Here is a 16,229-nt window from a genome sequence, read left to right on the forward strand (position 1 = left end):
CCAGTGATGAGGCTCAGCATTACCAGAGCATCTCACAGAAAATTTCTCAACTGGAAGGGAATGGCCAAATTCTGAATGCATTTGACATTTTAACAAGTTTGATGAGGCTTCCTATCATCACCAATTAAAGGAACCACTTCCACTGGTTTTAATTCTCTTCTATTTGGGCCTATATTATCAGAAGTGTTCCAAAAGCAATCATTTTCCCAAGGCTAATGTCCTTTCTGTTTATCAGAATGTGTTTAACAGAATGAAGCAGACTCTCTTAAAAGAAGAGGAAAAAAAGGGGTGTGTGTGTGAGAACCTTGACTTGTGTGATGTCATTTATTTCCTTGCAGTCTGACTTCTCTAGATGAGTGCCTGTATCTCAATACTAAGTTTGCCAGTTATTTCCACCTGGACACACAACTCCTAGCACTCCTTTTTATTCCCCAGCCAGGTGTCACCTGGGTTTTGTTCACACTACAGCAATGGTTTTCAGTATTAAGGTCTGCACATCATCAAGTGGTTGAATCATCTAGAGGAGAAGTGCACACATGGGCAAGCAATCAGCAGAGGAAGCTGGAACAGACTGAAAGCTGGTGTATTCATTATCCAGTTACTTCCTTTCTGCTTCCACTGTCTTTTGGGATGACAGACTGCAGGGTTATATGGCACAGCCCCCTCCTTTTGCAGGTATGTACTGAGAGGTGGCCAGGGAAACTGAGGGTACAGCAAGGTACTACTACAGGACAGGAAAAGAAAGTCTTGAGTGTCTCTTGAAAGACAATAATTTACAGTATGAATACATATTCATGCTGACAGTACCTCTTGGCCAACTGCAGAATGTGTAAGTTTTCCTTACTGACTGCAGCAGAGGTGTTGGCTACACAGCTCCAAACTCTGCCTCTTCAGCAGAGGGATCATGGGCAAAGAATTTCAGCACTGTGCATTTATATTCTTTATTCACTTATGTTCTTTTTATCCATCATCTTCTGAACCCAGACCCATTGTACAGCAAAACCCCAGCTGTAATCATGGGAGAAGAGGCAGGCTCCAAAATCCAGCAGAGCTGACAGAGATTTGTCACTAGATTTTAGCATTACAGAGACCCAGAGTTCACAAACCTGAGCTACTTACCAGGTGTGCTTGTTGAAGAAACCTTAGAAGATGAAGACTCTGATTCTTCCTGATTAAAATGGAGAAGAGAGGGAATAGGGAGAGAGGAGGGAAGGAGAAAAATAATCTTTATAATCTGTTGGATTCACAAGAATCAATCTCAACTATTTAAATATTTCAGTTTCTATATATATATATATAAAATGGTTCTGCTCAACTGTATACAGAAAATGAGCAAGCACTTCACAGAGTAGTGGTTATACAGTAAAGTATAAATAATCTCTTGTATATCACTGGAATCTCTCTGATAATCCTTGTACTGAGTAATATGAATCAGATAAAATTTCTCAACTCACAGCTTTATCTTCTTTCTGCTCTGGTTCTGTTGATCCCTTTTCAGCAATTCTTCTCCTGTAAGCAGAGACAAAAGTTACCAAGCTCATCACGGCTTTAAGATGGAAGAATGTTGTTTACTGCAATTAAAGACTTATACAGCCTCATGAAAATTAAGTGTTTTAAGAAGTACTTTCAAAACACCTTCAAAGGCAAAGCCCTCCTGCCAAAGCAACAGTGCAACTTGAAATCTGCATGCCCTCCCTTACTGCTGCACAAAGGCTTACACAGAAGTACTGGATTACACTCAAATAAAAATGGCTATTGATGAAACATGATCAGCTTCCCAAAGCAACCACGAGCTGCTCTCCAGCTGATCCTCAGCCAGCTGCAAGCAGGCACCCCAAACCCCACCTGTGTGATGACTAAGCAGCTGGAGCAGAGCAGGACCAGCTCCTCACCTCCTGGCCAGCAGGGCACTCATTTCTTCCATCAACCCACTGCCTCCCAAGGGAAGGGGTCCATTTCCACGGCCACCATCTGTTTTGGATGAAGCGGAGCCTCCTCCTCCTCCACTCGGACTGGAGGAGTCTTCACCCTTCAGAGCACACAAAAAGACAGCAGATGTGCCAACAGAACGAGAGCCGACTTCATGAAACCAGCAAAGCTCACGTGCAAGAAAGGCACAAGCGCATAAAGAACGGCACGGGCTGGCAGCACATCCTGTGATGCTTTTTCCTTCGTGAATTAAGCCTACCCCCGATGCCTCGATCCTGCTGTTGACCTTGAACAAAGGTTAGAAGCGGGGACAGGAACGGGAAAGAGAAACCGGAGTTATATTTACCCGTGAGACTTTCCTAAGTTTGGCTCCAGCAAGCGCAGCTGCTAGTCCAGTTAAAGGGCGATTATCCTCGGACACGAATCCCGCTGAAAATCCAGAGGCTGGCAGGGGGGGAGCCGGAGGCGGCAGGGGAACGGGAGGGGCCTGGCTGGGCAGCGGAGGAGGCGGCGGCGGCGGCGGGGGAGGCCCCGAAGGTGGCAGTGGAGGAGGTGGCGGAGGGCCAGGAGGAGGTGGGGCTGCTACTGAAGACTGAGCTGGGCCAGGGGGCAGGGGAGGTGGAGGAGGAGGTGCAGGTGGTCCTTGGACAACACCTAGTGTCAGAGAGAAAACAAACAGAGGGCGTTAAGGATTTAGAAAACAAAGGTCTTACTGCCATTGAAATGGTGGCTCTTTTGCTCAGTCTATGAGACATTAAAACTGGTAAGATACTGGGCAAGGAAACACTGCATTTCAGCAGAAGCATTCTTACCCAATGTACTTAAAAAATTACACAGTATCCTGTGAAAAATCAGACAGTTCCAGAGATGTTTACATGAAACCCCTCCAGTCAGGTTCTGTGCTGCAACCAAGAACAGCTTTACACCAGGAAACAGGCAGAGAGTAAAGTCAGGCATGAGCATCGCAGCAGGAGGAACGACAGGGTGTGCTCACGTGGTGCTGAACAGCATCTCACTGCATTAACAAGCACTAACACATCACCCAAACATCTGAACCCCTGAACTGTTTGCGTGCCAATGCTGATTTCTAAGCTGTATGTAAATCTTTCCTTTAAAATAATTCCAGCAATCAACTTTCATAATTTAATACAAACAGTAATTAGTGAGTTAGAAGACTGACATGTTTCAAGCTAATGGGAAGAAGCCCTTCTATTTTTTACCTATCACTCTTTTACTTATTTAAATTCACACTGTTATCCAAATACAAAGTGTACTTTGAAAAAAGAATATTCTGATGATCATTGCATTATTATTATTATTATTGGAAGAGTTTTAAGAAATCTTGACATAGACAACAGCTCCACACCTCCACAGATCCTACCTCTGCCTCACCAAAACCACCATAAGGCAGAAAAAATTCTGCACAACTACCTTAATCTCTAAAGGCAGGAATTTCACATACGAGTCTTCCTAGTTTCCTACTCTGCTAACCACTGCAGAAATTCAAAAGCCTGTTAAACCCCCTTGGCATCACTCACTGCCCGAGTGCACACTTTTATTCCATACTAGAAGTGAGGCCATTCACTCTATTTCCACTCCATCCCAAAGCAGCTCAGACCTCCATTTCAGACAGGAGGATATAAGCAGGGTCCTCCACTCTGCATGGCTTGTACCAGGTTGCTTATCCCCCAGGAGCCCCTCTGCCCATCTTTGGAGCTACTGCAGAGTTCTGTACTGCATGGCTTGTACCAGGCTGCTTATCCCCCAGGAGCCCCTCTGCCCACACCTTTGGAGCTACTGCAGAGTACTGTGCAAAGACCTACATCTATTAAATCCACCTAAATCCGTTAAATCAATATAAAAGCAGGATCCAGGTTAACAAAGACATGTATTACCATGTAAAACGCACTTCTATCACATTGGTGGAGTGTTCATTAAGGCTGTCACCTGCTTAATAAAACTTTTTGTCCCAAGTCTTCTTAGCTACACTGGTAAAGTACTGCAGAAAGACCTGTCTCTCTGTATCTAAATACACACATATATATGTATGTACAATATATCAAAATACAACCACTGCCCAGAAAGAAATGCTGTAGGTGTCACACATTACTTTCTAAATTTGGATTATTCCTTACTGAAGGTTATTCACATGTCCAAAGCCACACATGTGCTCCTCTATGTTGGCTGCCATTAGGAAACTAATGATCTATGAACTAATGAAGTAGTAACACCACTTCCCAAACAAACCAACAGTGCAGGGTTTACCAAGCAAGAATTTGACCAACTCTGTTCTCAAAAGGCGAGTTCTTAAGAAATCGGAATTTTACTCATGACAGGCCACAGAGCATGGGCTCCTAGGCTCGGAGCTCTTCCATTTCCCTTACCCCAGCTGTGTTTGGCACTGGGATCAGTGCAGCCTGGGAAGCACTGTGCCCATGCCCGGGGCAGTCAGGGCTCTGACCCCCATGCCTGGCGCATTAGTAGCAATAACAGAAAGCCTTACCCTGCTGGCTCGGAGCTTCAACCGGCTGAGAGGCTGCCTGCAAGACTGGCTCAGAAGCAGAGGAGTCTCCCAGCACAGAGTTTAGAGAGTTCTCAACAGAGGCAGGGGTAGCTGCAGAGGGAGAAGGGAGAACACTAGGCTTGGATGAGGGAGTCGAGGCATTCGGGGAGTTGGGAGAAGGAGAAGCTTGAGGCCCAGAGAGTGACAGAGGCGGAAAGGAAGGCAGTGGGGGGGGAGGAGGTGGCGGAGGCGGCGTTGGACCTGAGGTAGAAGGTGAAGGAACCGGATAAGCCAGGTTTTCAGGAAGCCCGTTAGGAGCCGTGGGAGACGTGGACGGCTGGGTCGCCGCGTTGGAAGCCGACACCGGGAGGACGGGTCTCGGGCCAGTGGCTTTGCCTGGTGGGCTGCTTATCATGACTGGAGGAGACGGGGGCAGGGGGGCGAAACTGGGAGCGGCCCAGGCCGCGGGCTTGGTGCTGGGAGGCAGAGTGGCCGCGGCACCGACGGGAGAAGGGGGCCGAGAGCTTTTGTTGAGCGGACGAGGAACCGTAGCGTAATGGGGGAGAACGGGGTGGAAAGCTGAGCCTAGGGATGTAGCAAAACGTGATGCAGAGTGCCTTAGAGGCGGTGTAGGGGGAGTGGAAGTCGGTGGTGCAGAAGTCACTACAGCGTACTCCGGTGTGGCCTCGGCCATTGGCGCTGAGACAGCTTTTGCATATGATGGAGGAGGTGCTGAAGGAGGCTGGCAACTGGAGTATTCAGGAAGTGGAGTGCTATACGGGGAGTTGTCGAAAGATGGAGCTGGACAGAAGATGGAAAGCAGCAGCAAAGGCAGGATAAAAAAAGGAGAAAGAGAAAAAGGGAGCTAATGAAGCAACAAAACCAGCATTCAAACAAAATGTAAAAATGTAGACTACAGTTAGTACCAGAGGATTAGGCACAAGTGAAAATACTGTTAGGAAAGTTTTACATATTATCAACAGCTGCTCTTAAATTTTACCAACTCTTTTTGTGCCAACATTTGAATTTACAAGTACGTTCTAGAGAAAGTTTCTCAAATCCCATCTGTGAGATGGGTTAGATATAGGGTTGAGCAATCAGTCTTTTACCAGCTTTTATCTTCTTGTTTGGTTGCAAACTGCAAGCAAAGGTATTGATCTTAACATTCGTTTCAACTCCACTAATAAAACTCCTACCATAGGCAGCAAGTGTCATCTCTCTATTCCCCAGAAAAAGCTGCATAGCAAATATTGAAAGTACTGGGAATAAAACTACCGATAAAATCCTCTGCTCTAAAATGACTTACATAGTATTCCTTGACTTTCACCATGAGCTGACTTATGTAAATTGAGTTTGAGACTGAAGAACAACCAAGCACTTGACTAATGTTCCATTATATTACCAAAATGAGAAAGCTTTCAGTTATCACTGGATACATTTCCACAGGCAGTGCATTATCTTATCTACAAATACATACAACACATTTCACTGAAATGTTACTACAATACTAGATTAAGCAAGACTTCAGACTGAAAAGCACTTCTCACACTATTACTTTGCCTTGTATAGCAACATACCTTCTATGCTAACACACTCAACCTGATACCTTTTAGGGTTTTTTTTCCCCCAACTTATGTAAGGACAATACATTTGTTGAACAGAGCAAACAATGATATTTAGAAAGTTTAACTCATCACACTTCAACCAACGTTGGAGGTGCCCAAAATTATTCAAGTTCTTCCACGCAATCACAGAGTATGGCAATGGAGCGAGCAAAGAATGCAAAAAAATTTATTTCAGAATTAATGGAAAATTATGACAGGAAAGTCAAATATCTTGGACTTCTTGCCATAAAAAAAGGGAATTCCAGCGAAACAAAGCCTGAAATACTGCCTGTTGCTACACAGCTGTACACACTTGCCATTTGTTGGTTCTCTCACACTCCATCACCCAAACACAAAGAGCAGTGTGGTGGTAGAACACGCTCGGGTTTTGAAATTCTTACCAGCATTTGAAATTCTTCTCTCTCTTTCCCATTCCAACTGTTCCCTTTCCAACTGTTCTTGCCGTTCTCTTTCTTGCCTCTCCCGTTCGAGCCGTTCCAGTCTCTCGCGGTCCTGCCTCTCCTTCTCCTGTCTCTCCCTTTCCAGGCGCTCTTGCCGTTCCCTTTCCTGCCGTTCTCTCTCCAGCTGCTCCTGCTCCAGGCGCTCTCTTTCCAGTCTTTCCCTTTCCAGCCTCTCTCTCTCCAGCCTCTCCCGTTCCATCCGTTCACGATCCAGCCTCTCCCGTTCCAGCTCCTTCTGCCTCTGCTGCTCTTGCAACTGTCTGCAATGGTGAGAAAATGAAAGAGACTAAGCTGCAAAGGGAAAACCAAAAGCATCAGGCAACTGCTCAAAGGACAAGGAGATGAACTAATCAACGATCCTGGCAGCAGCGAGAACAAAAGCACAGCATTTGTACCTACCTGGAAGTCTTAATCCTAACATGCCACTTTTCTGAGCTGGATAATAGTTTTATTATGGTTACAGTAAAAAGAATGACATATCTGATTTCCTCTTAACTAATTGAACATTCTGAGAGACAGACTTCAAGAAGTAAGAATAGAAAGCTGATGCTGCTAATTTACTAACTGATACAATCTTCCCAGTTTGGGATATGGAGTTACATTTGTTCTTTGCACGGTATTTTATACTCAAAGCAGTGAATAGAAGTACAGTGAAATAGCAGTAACACAAACACTCATTAAAAAAAAAATAAGCACCTCAAATAAATTATGGTTTTTGGATTAACTAGTCGGGTAGAATTTATCCATATTTTACAGAAGCATCAAAATGCACACGTGTCCATCCCCACTTGCATCTTAACAGACACACACACACACAGCTGAACTGGCAACAACACGAGAACACCCTGAAGGCACAGGAAAAATGGACATGGTCAAAAAAATCCAGGGTGCAGCAGCCAAGGAAACACTGCAGGGAGCTGGCAGGGTTTCCAGCTCATGGGAGGCTTTGCAAAGCAAAGCAGAGAGGGGGAAGATGTGAAGAGGAGGAAAACAAGTAAAAGCCAGGCAGTGGAAATACCCTAAGGGTAAGAAGAAACCTTGCAAAATTCTCTGCCAGAGCCACTGGGTTGGCTGAAAGGACTTTCCTGAAAAAAAAAGGCAGTGGGAAAAGCTATATACCACCTGTCTGATCCTTTCTTCTCAACTTGTTCTATATTTTCTTTAGGGTTTTTTAGAGCTTTTAAAAAGATTTATCTTCCTATTTGGTTAAAACACAGCTTCTTGATTTTCAAAGCTTTTTCATCTCTTGGGGATAACTCAGTGATGAAACAAAAATTAGGCTGATCCTCCTCCCAGCTGTGGCCAGTATGTTCCTGTCAGTACACAACACTGAAAATGTTCCTAGTTGTTGTTCTCTATTTAATTCTTGTTAAAAAAAACCCAAACCAAACCAAAACCAAAAACATTACAGTTAGAAAGAAAATCTTGTCTACAAAGCACAGAGCCATTTTTTTCTGCCATGTTTCAGATGCAAACTGATGACAGCATCTGAACAAACACAAAGCACAGCCAGCTCCTAACTACAAAGCAGAGAGGAGACCTGAATTTTGACACCTCAAGCTACCAGATGTGTGTTTTCTATACTACGCCACTGGGCAATTTAATTTGGACAACGATTGGCAATGTTATGCTGTATATGTAGAGTCATAAGGACAGAATTCTGAAAAGGAAAGGAACTTCAGCTCTTTCACTCCTTTCCATGCCCAGAAAATACCAACATCACTGCAAACTCCAGTCCATGAACTGTTGTTATTGCAATCCATCCAATTTTCAGACCATTGTTTTTCCTTTACAGACAAAAAAATTATAAAATTTGAAATTTCATTATTTCTATAACAAAGTAAGTTCCTGTTATGCACAACAAAATTACTTTTTTCACTACTTAACTCATTACCCAACAGAAACAAAAAACCTGTTCTGCTCCTTTACCATTTCTTCCCTCAGCCATAAACCAAAGGTGTAAGAGCAGTCACTAGGAAACCAGAGCTGCAACCCAGCTTGTTAAATGACTGACTTTTAGCATCTCAAGTCCACTAAAAAGTCTGGTGATTGACCCATACATAGTTGGGACCAGTAGAGGAGTTCTATAAATGTTAACATAATACAATATAATATAATGACTATAATAAACCACAGAAATATTACTTTAATACCTCCAAGAGATATTAAAAATATTTTTGATGTTACAGTTTTGCTTGTTCTGTGCAAAACAAATTTGACTATGTGCTCTTTTTTCCCCTCAGATAAAACCTATTACTAGAGGGAAACAGGGTTTTCATCAAGGCTAACTTCAGCTTGGTCACGTTAAAATTATTTTTCTTTTTTCATAAAGGAGAGGTGGATGCACATGTTTGTATCTAAAAGACTGTTCAGAGCAGAAGACAACACTGACAGACTCCAAAGCAGCTTTGTTTATTTTCGTCATTCTTTTGCATTCATTCGCCAGAAATGAGCATATTCTACCTAGAAATGTACACTCTGTTCATCCTAAACCTAAAATGTAGATATGGCATTTGGGATCATAAACATTTCACGTTATATTTAGCTTATAATACTGGAAGGTATCAATTCCCTGGGTTTAACAACACATCAAGCAACTGCCAGAAAATTTCTTTTGCTTAAGTTCTCCATTTCTTCCCAGAAATAGAAGCTCAATATAGGTCACTCCTCACACAAGGGCAGCATTGCCAAGGCTGTTTTGCAATAAGCCATACCAAGAGCTCTGCCATAATTTCGTGTTTCCATAAGCAACTTGGAAAGGAAACAGCAAGGTGCTCATCATAAAGCTCCTTCTTAATATTTAGTTATTTAGGGCAGCAAGGATGATGGCTGATTATAAAGAATTACTGATGGATCTTCTAATTCCAGCTAACCTGGGAATAAAATTGGCAAATAAAACTCAACTGAAGTGAAGCAGGGCAGAGAAATGGAAACATCTGCTAAATGAATTTACACAGTGCTGGACTTTGGGCTGCCTACGGACCCAGGAGTGAGATGTAAGGGTTACAACAGGCAGCTCTACAACAACATCCATTCATTGATGTGTCCTGTCCAAAAACCTCAACCAGATGCTAGACAAGAAGAAAGGATTATGGAGCAGTACAGAAATAGCACCACCCTGCCTCACAATCCCTGCATCCCTGCTCCCACCTCAAAAACAGGGAGAACAGCAGAACTGAAAAGATTCGAAGAGCAGCAGAAAACTGTTACCAAATGTACCCAACACCTTCCATTTAAAAATAATTTAGAAAGCTGTAATTCTGCATTCTGGGAAAGACAACTGGAGCTGTATGAAATCCTGAGTGGGATTTCATACCCACTGGGGACACGTGATGGGGACACCCCTTCACAACAGCTGGGAGGGAAGAGTGGATGCAAATAACGAGAGCACAGCTCAAAAAGAAAAGAGCAGTCCTGCACATCAGGCAGATGAGCTATGGAACTCCTTGCCAGAGTGATTCAAAGAAAAAGCAGGAAAAAGCCCACAGGGAAAAAAACCCCAAACCAACAACCATGGGAAATCATTTAGAAAACAGAAATGCCATCATGCAGAAGCTGTTGAACCAAGGGATGCCCAGAGGATGGGACAGCAGCAGAGGGAAGCATCCCAGGTGTTTGGCCTGGCCCAGAAGGGTTTGTGCCATAAGAAAATGCATCTAAGTGTTTAAATTTAGTCTGAAGCAAAAATTATTTCAACTGGCAATGAACACTATCAAATTATATTGGCTAAATAAGATTGAGATGAAAGACAGTGAAATAACCACTTCTATCCACACAGGACCTGAATAACAAAGTACTCATTATTTAGTAATATTGAGTAAGGCAGTATTTAACGGTTTTTTTTTTTTTTTTGGTATAAGAATCCCCATTTCCCATTTCTTCAGAAAATAAAAGGAATAAACCCAGAATTTTTTGCCAGGAACAAAGTTAAGCACTTTGCTTACAGTACAAAAGCTCTACCAAGAGAGGGCAGCAAAATGCCTTGCAAGCATATCTTATACATATGAGATTAAATACACCATTGTTGAGAATACTTTCTCATCACATGTCACTGAAGCATCCCTTTGTCAACAAAGAAGAAAAAAAAAGAAGCCAAACCAACATGCAAACAAAAAAAAAAAAAACAACCCCAACCCAACCAAAAAAACCCACACCTCATAACTCACTACACTTCTGCTGTCATTTTAACAATTTTAATAAACCTTTTGAATAGCACACCAAAAGGTGCACAGGTCAGAAGACCAGTATGCCAGTAATGCAACCAAGTTGCTTTAACACATCTTAATAAGCAAGGAAGAATTCCATAAGCTACACACTAGATCTTAGCAAGTGTTACAGTTGTAGCTAAAAAATATTAAAATCACATTGGATTATTCCAAACAAAGAAAAAAAGGCATTAAATCCCTCTGGTTTGGTTTAGCTAACATTACATAGTATAATTTTATTTTTATATTTTTTCAGAGATCAAAATTGTATTAGACAAGAGCATTAGCAGATTAAGGAGAGTCATCACACATCAATTAAAGTACATCTGAATGTCAAGACTGGTAACTCAAGAACCTTGTGAAAGCAATACCTGAAAATCCTTCAGTCTCAGAAAGCACATCTGGCCACCAGGACAACTTTTGAAAAAGCTGAAGAGATACTCAAAAATGCCCCAGAGAGCTGTCTTGTAGTGAAATGCTTGTTATGCAAAGACAAAGTGATTATTCTATTTTAGAAGTGTGATTTATTCAATCTAGGAGCTAATTTACATGAAACAGCTGAGCCTGCTGTAGAACTGTACATGTCAGTCTCACACAAGGTACTGTTACTCATGTTTAGATTCAGAGTAACTTCAGAATCTCAGAATAGCTGGTAGCTTTATCACAGTGACTGTTCATGTGGATTTTAATTAGCTTCATGTCAAAAGCATTTTGGGAAACTTCACTTTGGGGTGTTTTGGGAGAGGCTCTTGGTTATTTTTTTTTTAGTGGTGCTGTTTTTAAATTAGCTTACTTTAATACTGCACCAGCTTTTAAAATTATTTCCCCTCTTGTCCTTATATTTTTGTCCAGTTAAGGAGATACTGGGAGATACCATCTGAGGATAAAGAAAGAATCATATTTACAATACTAACTCGTGACTTAATATGAGCATTAATCCTGCAGTTCTTTGGGCAGCCAAGCAGCAGGAGCATGACTACATTCTTGAAATAACACACAGGGGGAAAAAAATGCAATGAGCAGAATTAAGCACACACTGTTGCATCCCTGCTGAAAAAAATCCCCCCACATTCTGCGATGGTTACGGTGTTTAGAATTTCTCCTACACCACAACTGCAAAACAGAATTGCAGCTAATTTACTTAGCCAGTTACACACAAAGCCTTCCTGGCTTGCTCTTGATCATAAAAAGGAATAACAATTAAGCAGTCCTGCTGTCTCAGCTCCTGTTATTACATGAAATGAGCCAGCACCACATGCACACTTTCCACTTAGCAAGTAGCATCACCTCATTCAAAACCCAGTGTGTGTGATGGGTGACTAGGAAGCCATCTCAAATTAATACTATCCATTATTTTTGATCTGTACTGGGGAGGGGGAAGGGAACAGATGGGTTTTTTAACTTCTGCTCCTGAAGGTGAATGACTGTGAGATCCTCTGGGCCTTTTGCTGAAGACCTCAACATAGTCAATCAAAAGAATGGAGCCCTCGGTTAATTCTCTTAAAATATGGCCATTACCATACAGGTTGAAGAGAAGACAAAGATCTCAACCAGATTAAGAAACATCAGTGTTTACTGGTAAAACTGTAATATTCTGTTTCAGAGCAGACTTAATAGCCAGAGGGAAACTGTCCTTTCCTGAGACACTTTCCACATCTAAGCCTCCATATCTCTGTCACCTGCAGCAGAGTTACTGGATTTGTGGAAACACTCCTTCCACCAGAGCAAGGATGCCTTGAAACATGAAGAAACTCCAACTGTGTCAAAACCCAGAGTTCTGTCACAAGGGCACCAAGAGAAAAAAACCCCATGAGTAACAAATCCAGAGCTGAAACAGTTTGCAAAAGCAAAGAGCTGCCTGCTCTGGCAGGTCACCTTGCTTCCTCAAGTGGAAGTTGTGCTGTACGTTCACATAAATCTTCAGGATTCTAACACTAGCTTGCTTTGCTCTTGGCTGTGAGATCAAGCCATTACATTTTTTCCTAAAAAGATGATAGGAAACTGCACTGAGGAGCCCATATATCAACCTGAATAACAGAGTTCAGCCACGAACCTGGAAGGCTTCTTGTCACAAAGCCAGATACATTAAAAACAGAAGTATTTCCATGAATAGTACAAAGGCATCTTTGTACCACATCCAAATTCAGGAGGCACTGAGCTGACAGACATTCGAAGATGAACAGAAACTTGTTTGAAGTATTTAATTTTAAAACTCACTGTAGAAAACAAAGATCCAAGACAAAGCCTGCAGAAAACAAAATATCTTGAGGAACAGACCTGACTGAAGTAATTGCTGCATTGAATGAAGAGGTCAGCTGCAGGCAGATAATTCATAATATTTGACAGCTGTTAGTTGTCATTTATGAACACACCAATTTCATATTTCATTCTTTCTTGGCAGAAAAACTGTGTGTCAAAGCAGGGCATCAAATCACTCAAAGATCAATATGAACATTATCCCTGTTTTGTCTGCTTAAATATACAAAAACAAGGCAAATGAGGGAGAAAAACAAAATTCAATATGTGTATTGAAAGAAGACACCAAAAACCATCACTTGAGTTATTAAAAAACAACATGGACTTAAAAACATACAACTGAGGGGAGATTTTCTGTGTTTTTCATGGTGGCTTTTTTTGCTTTTTTTTGAAAAATAGTTTCTTGCTTGTGCTGGTACTTTTTCTAAAATGACAAAGTCTGTCAGAAGAGAGACATAAGGATGACACCCAGAAGGCAGCATGAAGGCTGCCAGACTATTGCTGGCTTCAAATATTGCAGCAATATTCTGCACTTATTGTTCTGAAAATTTCATTAAGGCAATCAGTGTAAGAAACCAAATGTGGTTCTAAGAAAGTACTCAACAGTGTATGCATCTTTCTTTCTGTGCTTCACTAGGTGTTTTTTTTAAGTTTTAAAGGCAAGAAATCTAGGAATAACTACTATGCTAAATTCTAAAAGTAAATGTTATCATATCAGATTAAAGCTGGGCTCATCAATCCAAACCAACTGAGTTGTTCAACCTGGAGCCTCAGTGTACCCAGGCTTTTGGGGCTGCCCTGAGCTCCTCTAACCCTGCCTCCAACTGCGGAGCAACAAACAAGACAGCGACGTTTGGAGTTTTATTCTCAAACGCTGTTAGCCCCAGCATGTGGGCACAGATAGCATTATCTAATCCAACAGTCACTACTTACTAGAATACATCTCACATGACGGCTCTCCTCCTCCCAGCACTGAGTCACTGCAGCAAACAGAGCAGCTGGCTGCACACAGGCTACACAATGTCTGCCTGAGCCACAGGCAGCAGCACCAGATGCAGGCTGACCTCAGCTCCCTCTGAAGCACGTTCTCCTCCACCTTGTGATCACCAGGAACTCGCTCTGGACATCCACAGAAGTAGATGCAGACACAGCCAATCTACTTTTATTACTATTACAAACTATTACTTTGACGTGTTATTTTGAACTTAGCGCTTAGCTTGATTTTTAACAGTTTAATCCTCCGATCATCTTCTGTACAAGTTCAGGAAAGTGTGTCTGTTATGGCCCTTCAAATCTGCAGGAACTTATCTGAGTAATCAAAATGGAGCACCAGCATTAAACTTGCTCTTCCATCTTTAATATTAAATATTTATTCACCACTCCAAAATTCAGCATTTATCACAGAGATCACTCTCCTGCATGGTCACGCAAACCTAGTGAATATTTACAATATCTCAGTGCCTACACATTATGTACCATGGAATGAACACATGCCACCCCCCAAATTTCATAATTCATGTACAAAGAGAAAATACATCCACGTCTTGGAATTTTGCAATCTGTATTGACATCAAACACAGGCAGCCTCCACAGAGACTGAGAATCTTCATAAGTAAGAAGTACAGGATGCACCAAAAACAAACTCAGCAGAAGAAATCAATATTTAACCTCTTTGCATCTTCCTAAGCAATCTCAGCTGCATAAACCTCACTTTTCATTATCTAAACTAAACTCGTGCTCTAAAACTCTTACCAAGACAGCTTCATTTTCTGTCAAGTGCTTGACAGTCAGGACAGTTTCTACCTGAGCATAATGCACATGGTGTCAGAGAAACCCAGACAAGACTCAGTCAGCTGGGTACAATGAGCAGGACACAGGGACTCACAAGATCTGCCAAGTCTGGCTGTTGAAGGCCAGAGGTTTGTGAAGTGAGTTTATGTGTATTCTCTGGAACTGACAATTTCTGCCACTCTGAACTGTGCTCTGGACCTTGGGTTCTTTCAGCAGCACTGAGAGGTGAGACTGGTTCAAATTATGGTTTGTATCAAACACTTTACACAAGGTGAAATGATGAAGGCATGTGGTTAACTGCATTTATCATTATTTTGAAACACTGCACAAATCTAGGTCTTTACAGCTATTTCCAATACTCAGGCAGCTTTCTCTTGATCAGTCACCATTGCATGTAACACTTCCAATGTCCATGTCATTTTCCCTGTACACTAATGTGGTCTACAGGTTGGTGGTTTTCCCCTCTACAAACAGGACACCTACTATGAACTCTCATTCTATTCTGACCATCAAAATCTGCAATATCATCCAACTCCCCCTGTTCTCCTTCATTCTCACATAGCTCACATCAGCGGCAAGGACTTGCTTTGTTCAGCAAAACACCAAAATAAATTTGATTGCTACAGGTCCCATCGGTGCACTGATGCCTGTTCTTGTGCTCTCACACTTCCACAGCAATCCTCATCTCTTCCACATTAACTGAAAATTCCCTCTTGATATCTGTCAAATGCTTCACCAAAGCCCAGGAACAGCCTTTCTGCTTTTGTGAAGAAAATACTGTCTGGGTCCAGTTTACTGTCCAATGTTTTATCTGTTACCAAAGTCAAATTAACAGGCTTTCATCTCCTTGATCAAAAGGGATTTAAGGTTTAAGAAGAAGCTTTAATGTAGTAAGCTAAAAATGCATTAGCTGGAAGTAGCAAGGACTAGGTTTTATCAGTCAAGCAAAAATGAGTAGCCAGCCACTATGATAAAGACATGAAGAGACAACTAGAAATTTGAAATGTATTAGGTAGAGGAATTCTAACAGACTAAGGGATCTATTAATGCTCTTGGATCAAACCTCATTAAGCCTAATTTTCCTCATCTCCATCTTTTCAATGTATTATCTCAAACTAACAGAACATGAGCTTTCCTGGCAGAAGCTAGATCACAGAAAGACACCTGTACTCGTGGAATTTTAGAAAAAAGAAGAATCTCAGCAGAAAAACCTACTTTCATTGGCAACTCCTTCTCACTAGTGTATTCCAGTGAGTACAACTGGAACACAATTTCTTAAAAGGGAACCACAATAACCAACAATCTGGGAAAATGTAGAACAACTTTTGACTCCAATTTCATGTTCTGCATTAAACAGAAAAAAGCTCACAGAACTGAAAGATTTCAAAGCAATTCTATTGATGTCATCAGAATACTGCTTAATGGAATAGTGATCTTCTCAGCCTTCTCAATAGATTGATGTTACCAGCATCAACAATTA

At 41.8% G+C, this 16,229-nt stretch overlaps 1 protein-coding gene across 4 annotated transcripts in view; it reads right to left on the reverse strand.

Moving 5' to 3' along the window:
* ENAH (ENAH actin regulator) overlaps positions 1-16,229 on the reverse strand; it is a 44,666-nt gene that overhangs the window by 10,461 nt on the left and 17,976 nt on the right. For all 4 annotated transcript variants that reach the window (XM_041473942.1, XM_041473940.1, XM_041473941.1 and 1 more), the window contains 6 exons: positions 6,438-6,757; positions 4,433-5,233; positions 2,276-2,583; positions 1,893-2,029; positions 1,455-1,509; positions 1,120-1,168 (listed from right to left, as the gene is read on the reverse strand). In XM_041473942.1, the coding sequence (XP_041329876.1) occupies positions 1,120-1,168; positions 1,455-1,509; positions 1,893-2,029; positions 2,276-2,583; positions 4,433-5,233; positions 6,438-6,757 (1,670 nt within the window). The remainder of the gene's footprint in view (positions 1-1,119; positions 1,169-1,454; positions 1,510-1,892; positions 2,030-2,275; positions 2,584-4,432; positions 5,234-6,437; positions 6,758-16,229) is intronic.

This window comes from Pyrgilauda ruficollis, unplaced genomic scaffold (genome assembly GCF_017590135.1).
Source record: "Pyrgilauda ruficollis isolate IOZ18807 unplaced genomic scaffold, ASM1759013v1 scaffold31, whole genome shotgun sequence".
In the NCBI taxonomy this organism is placed as follows: Eukaryota; Metazoa; Chordata; class Aves; order Passeriformes; family Passeridae; genus Pyrgilauda; species Pyrgilauda ruficollis.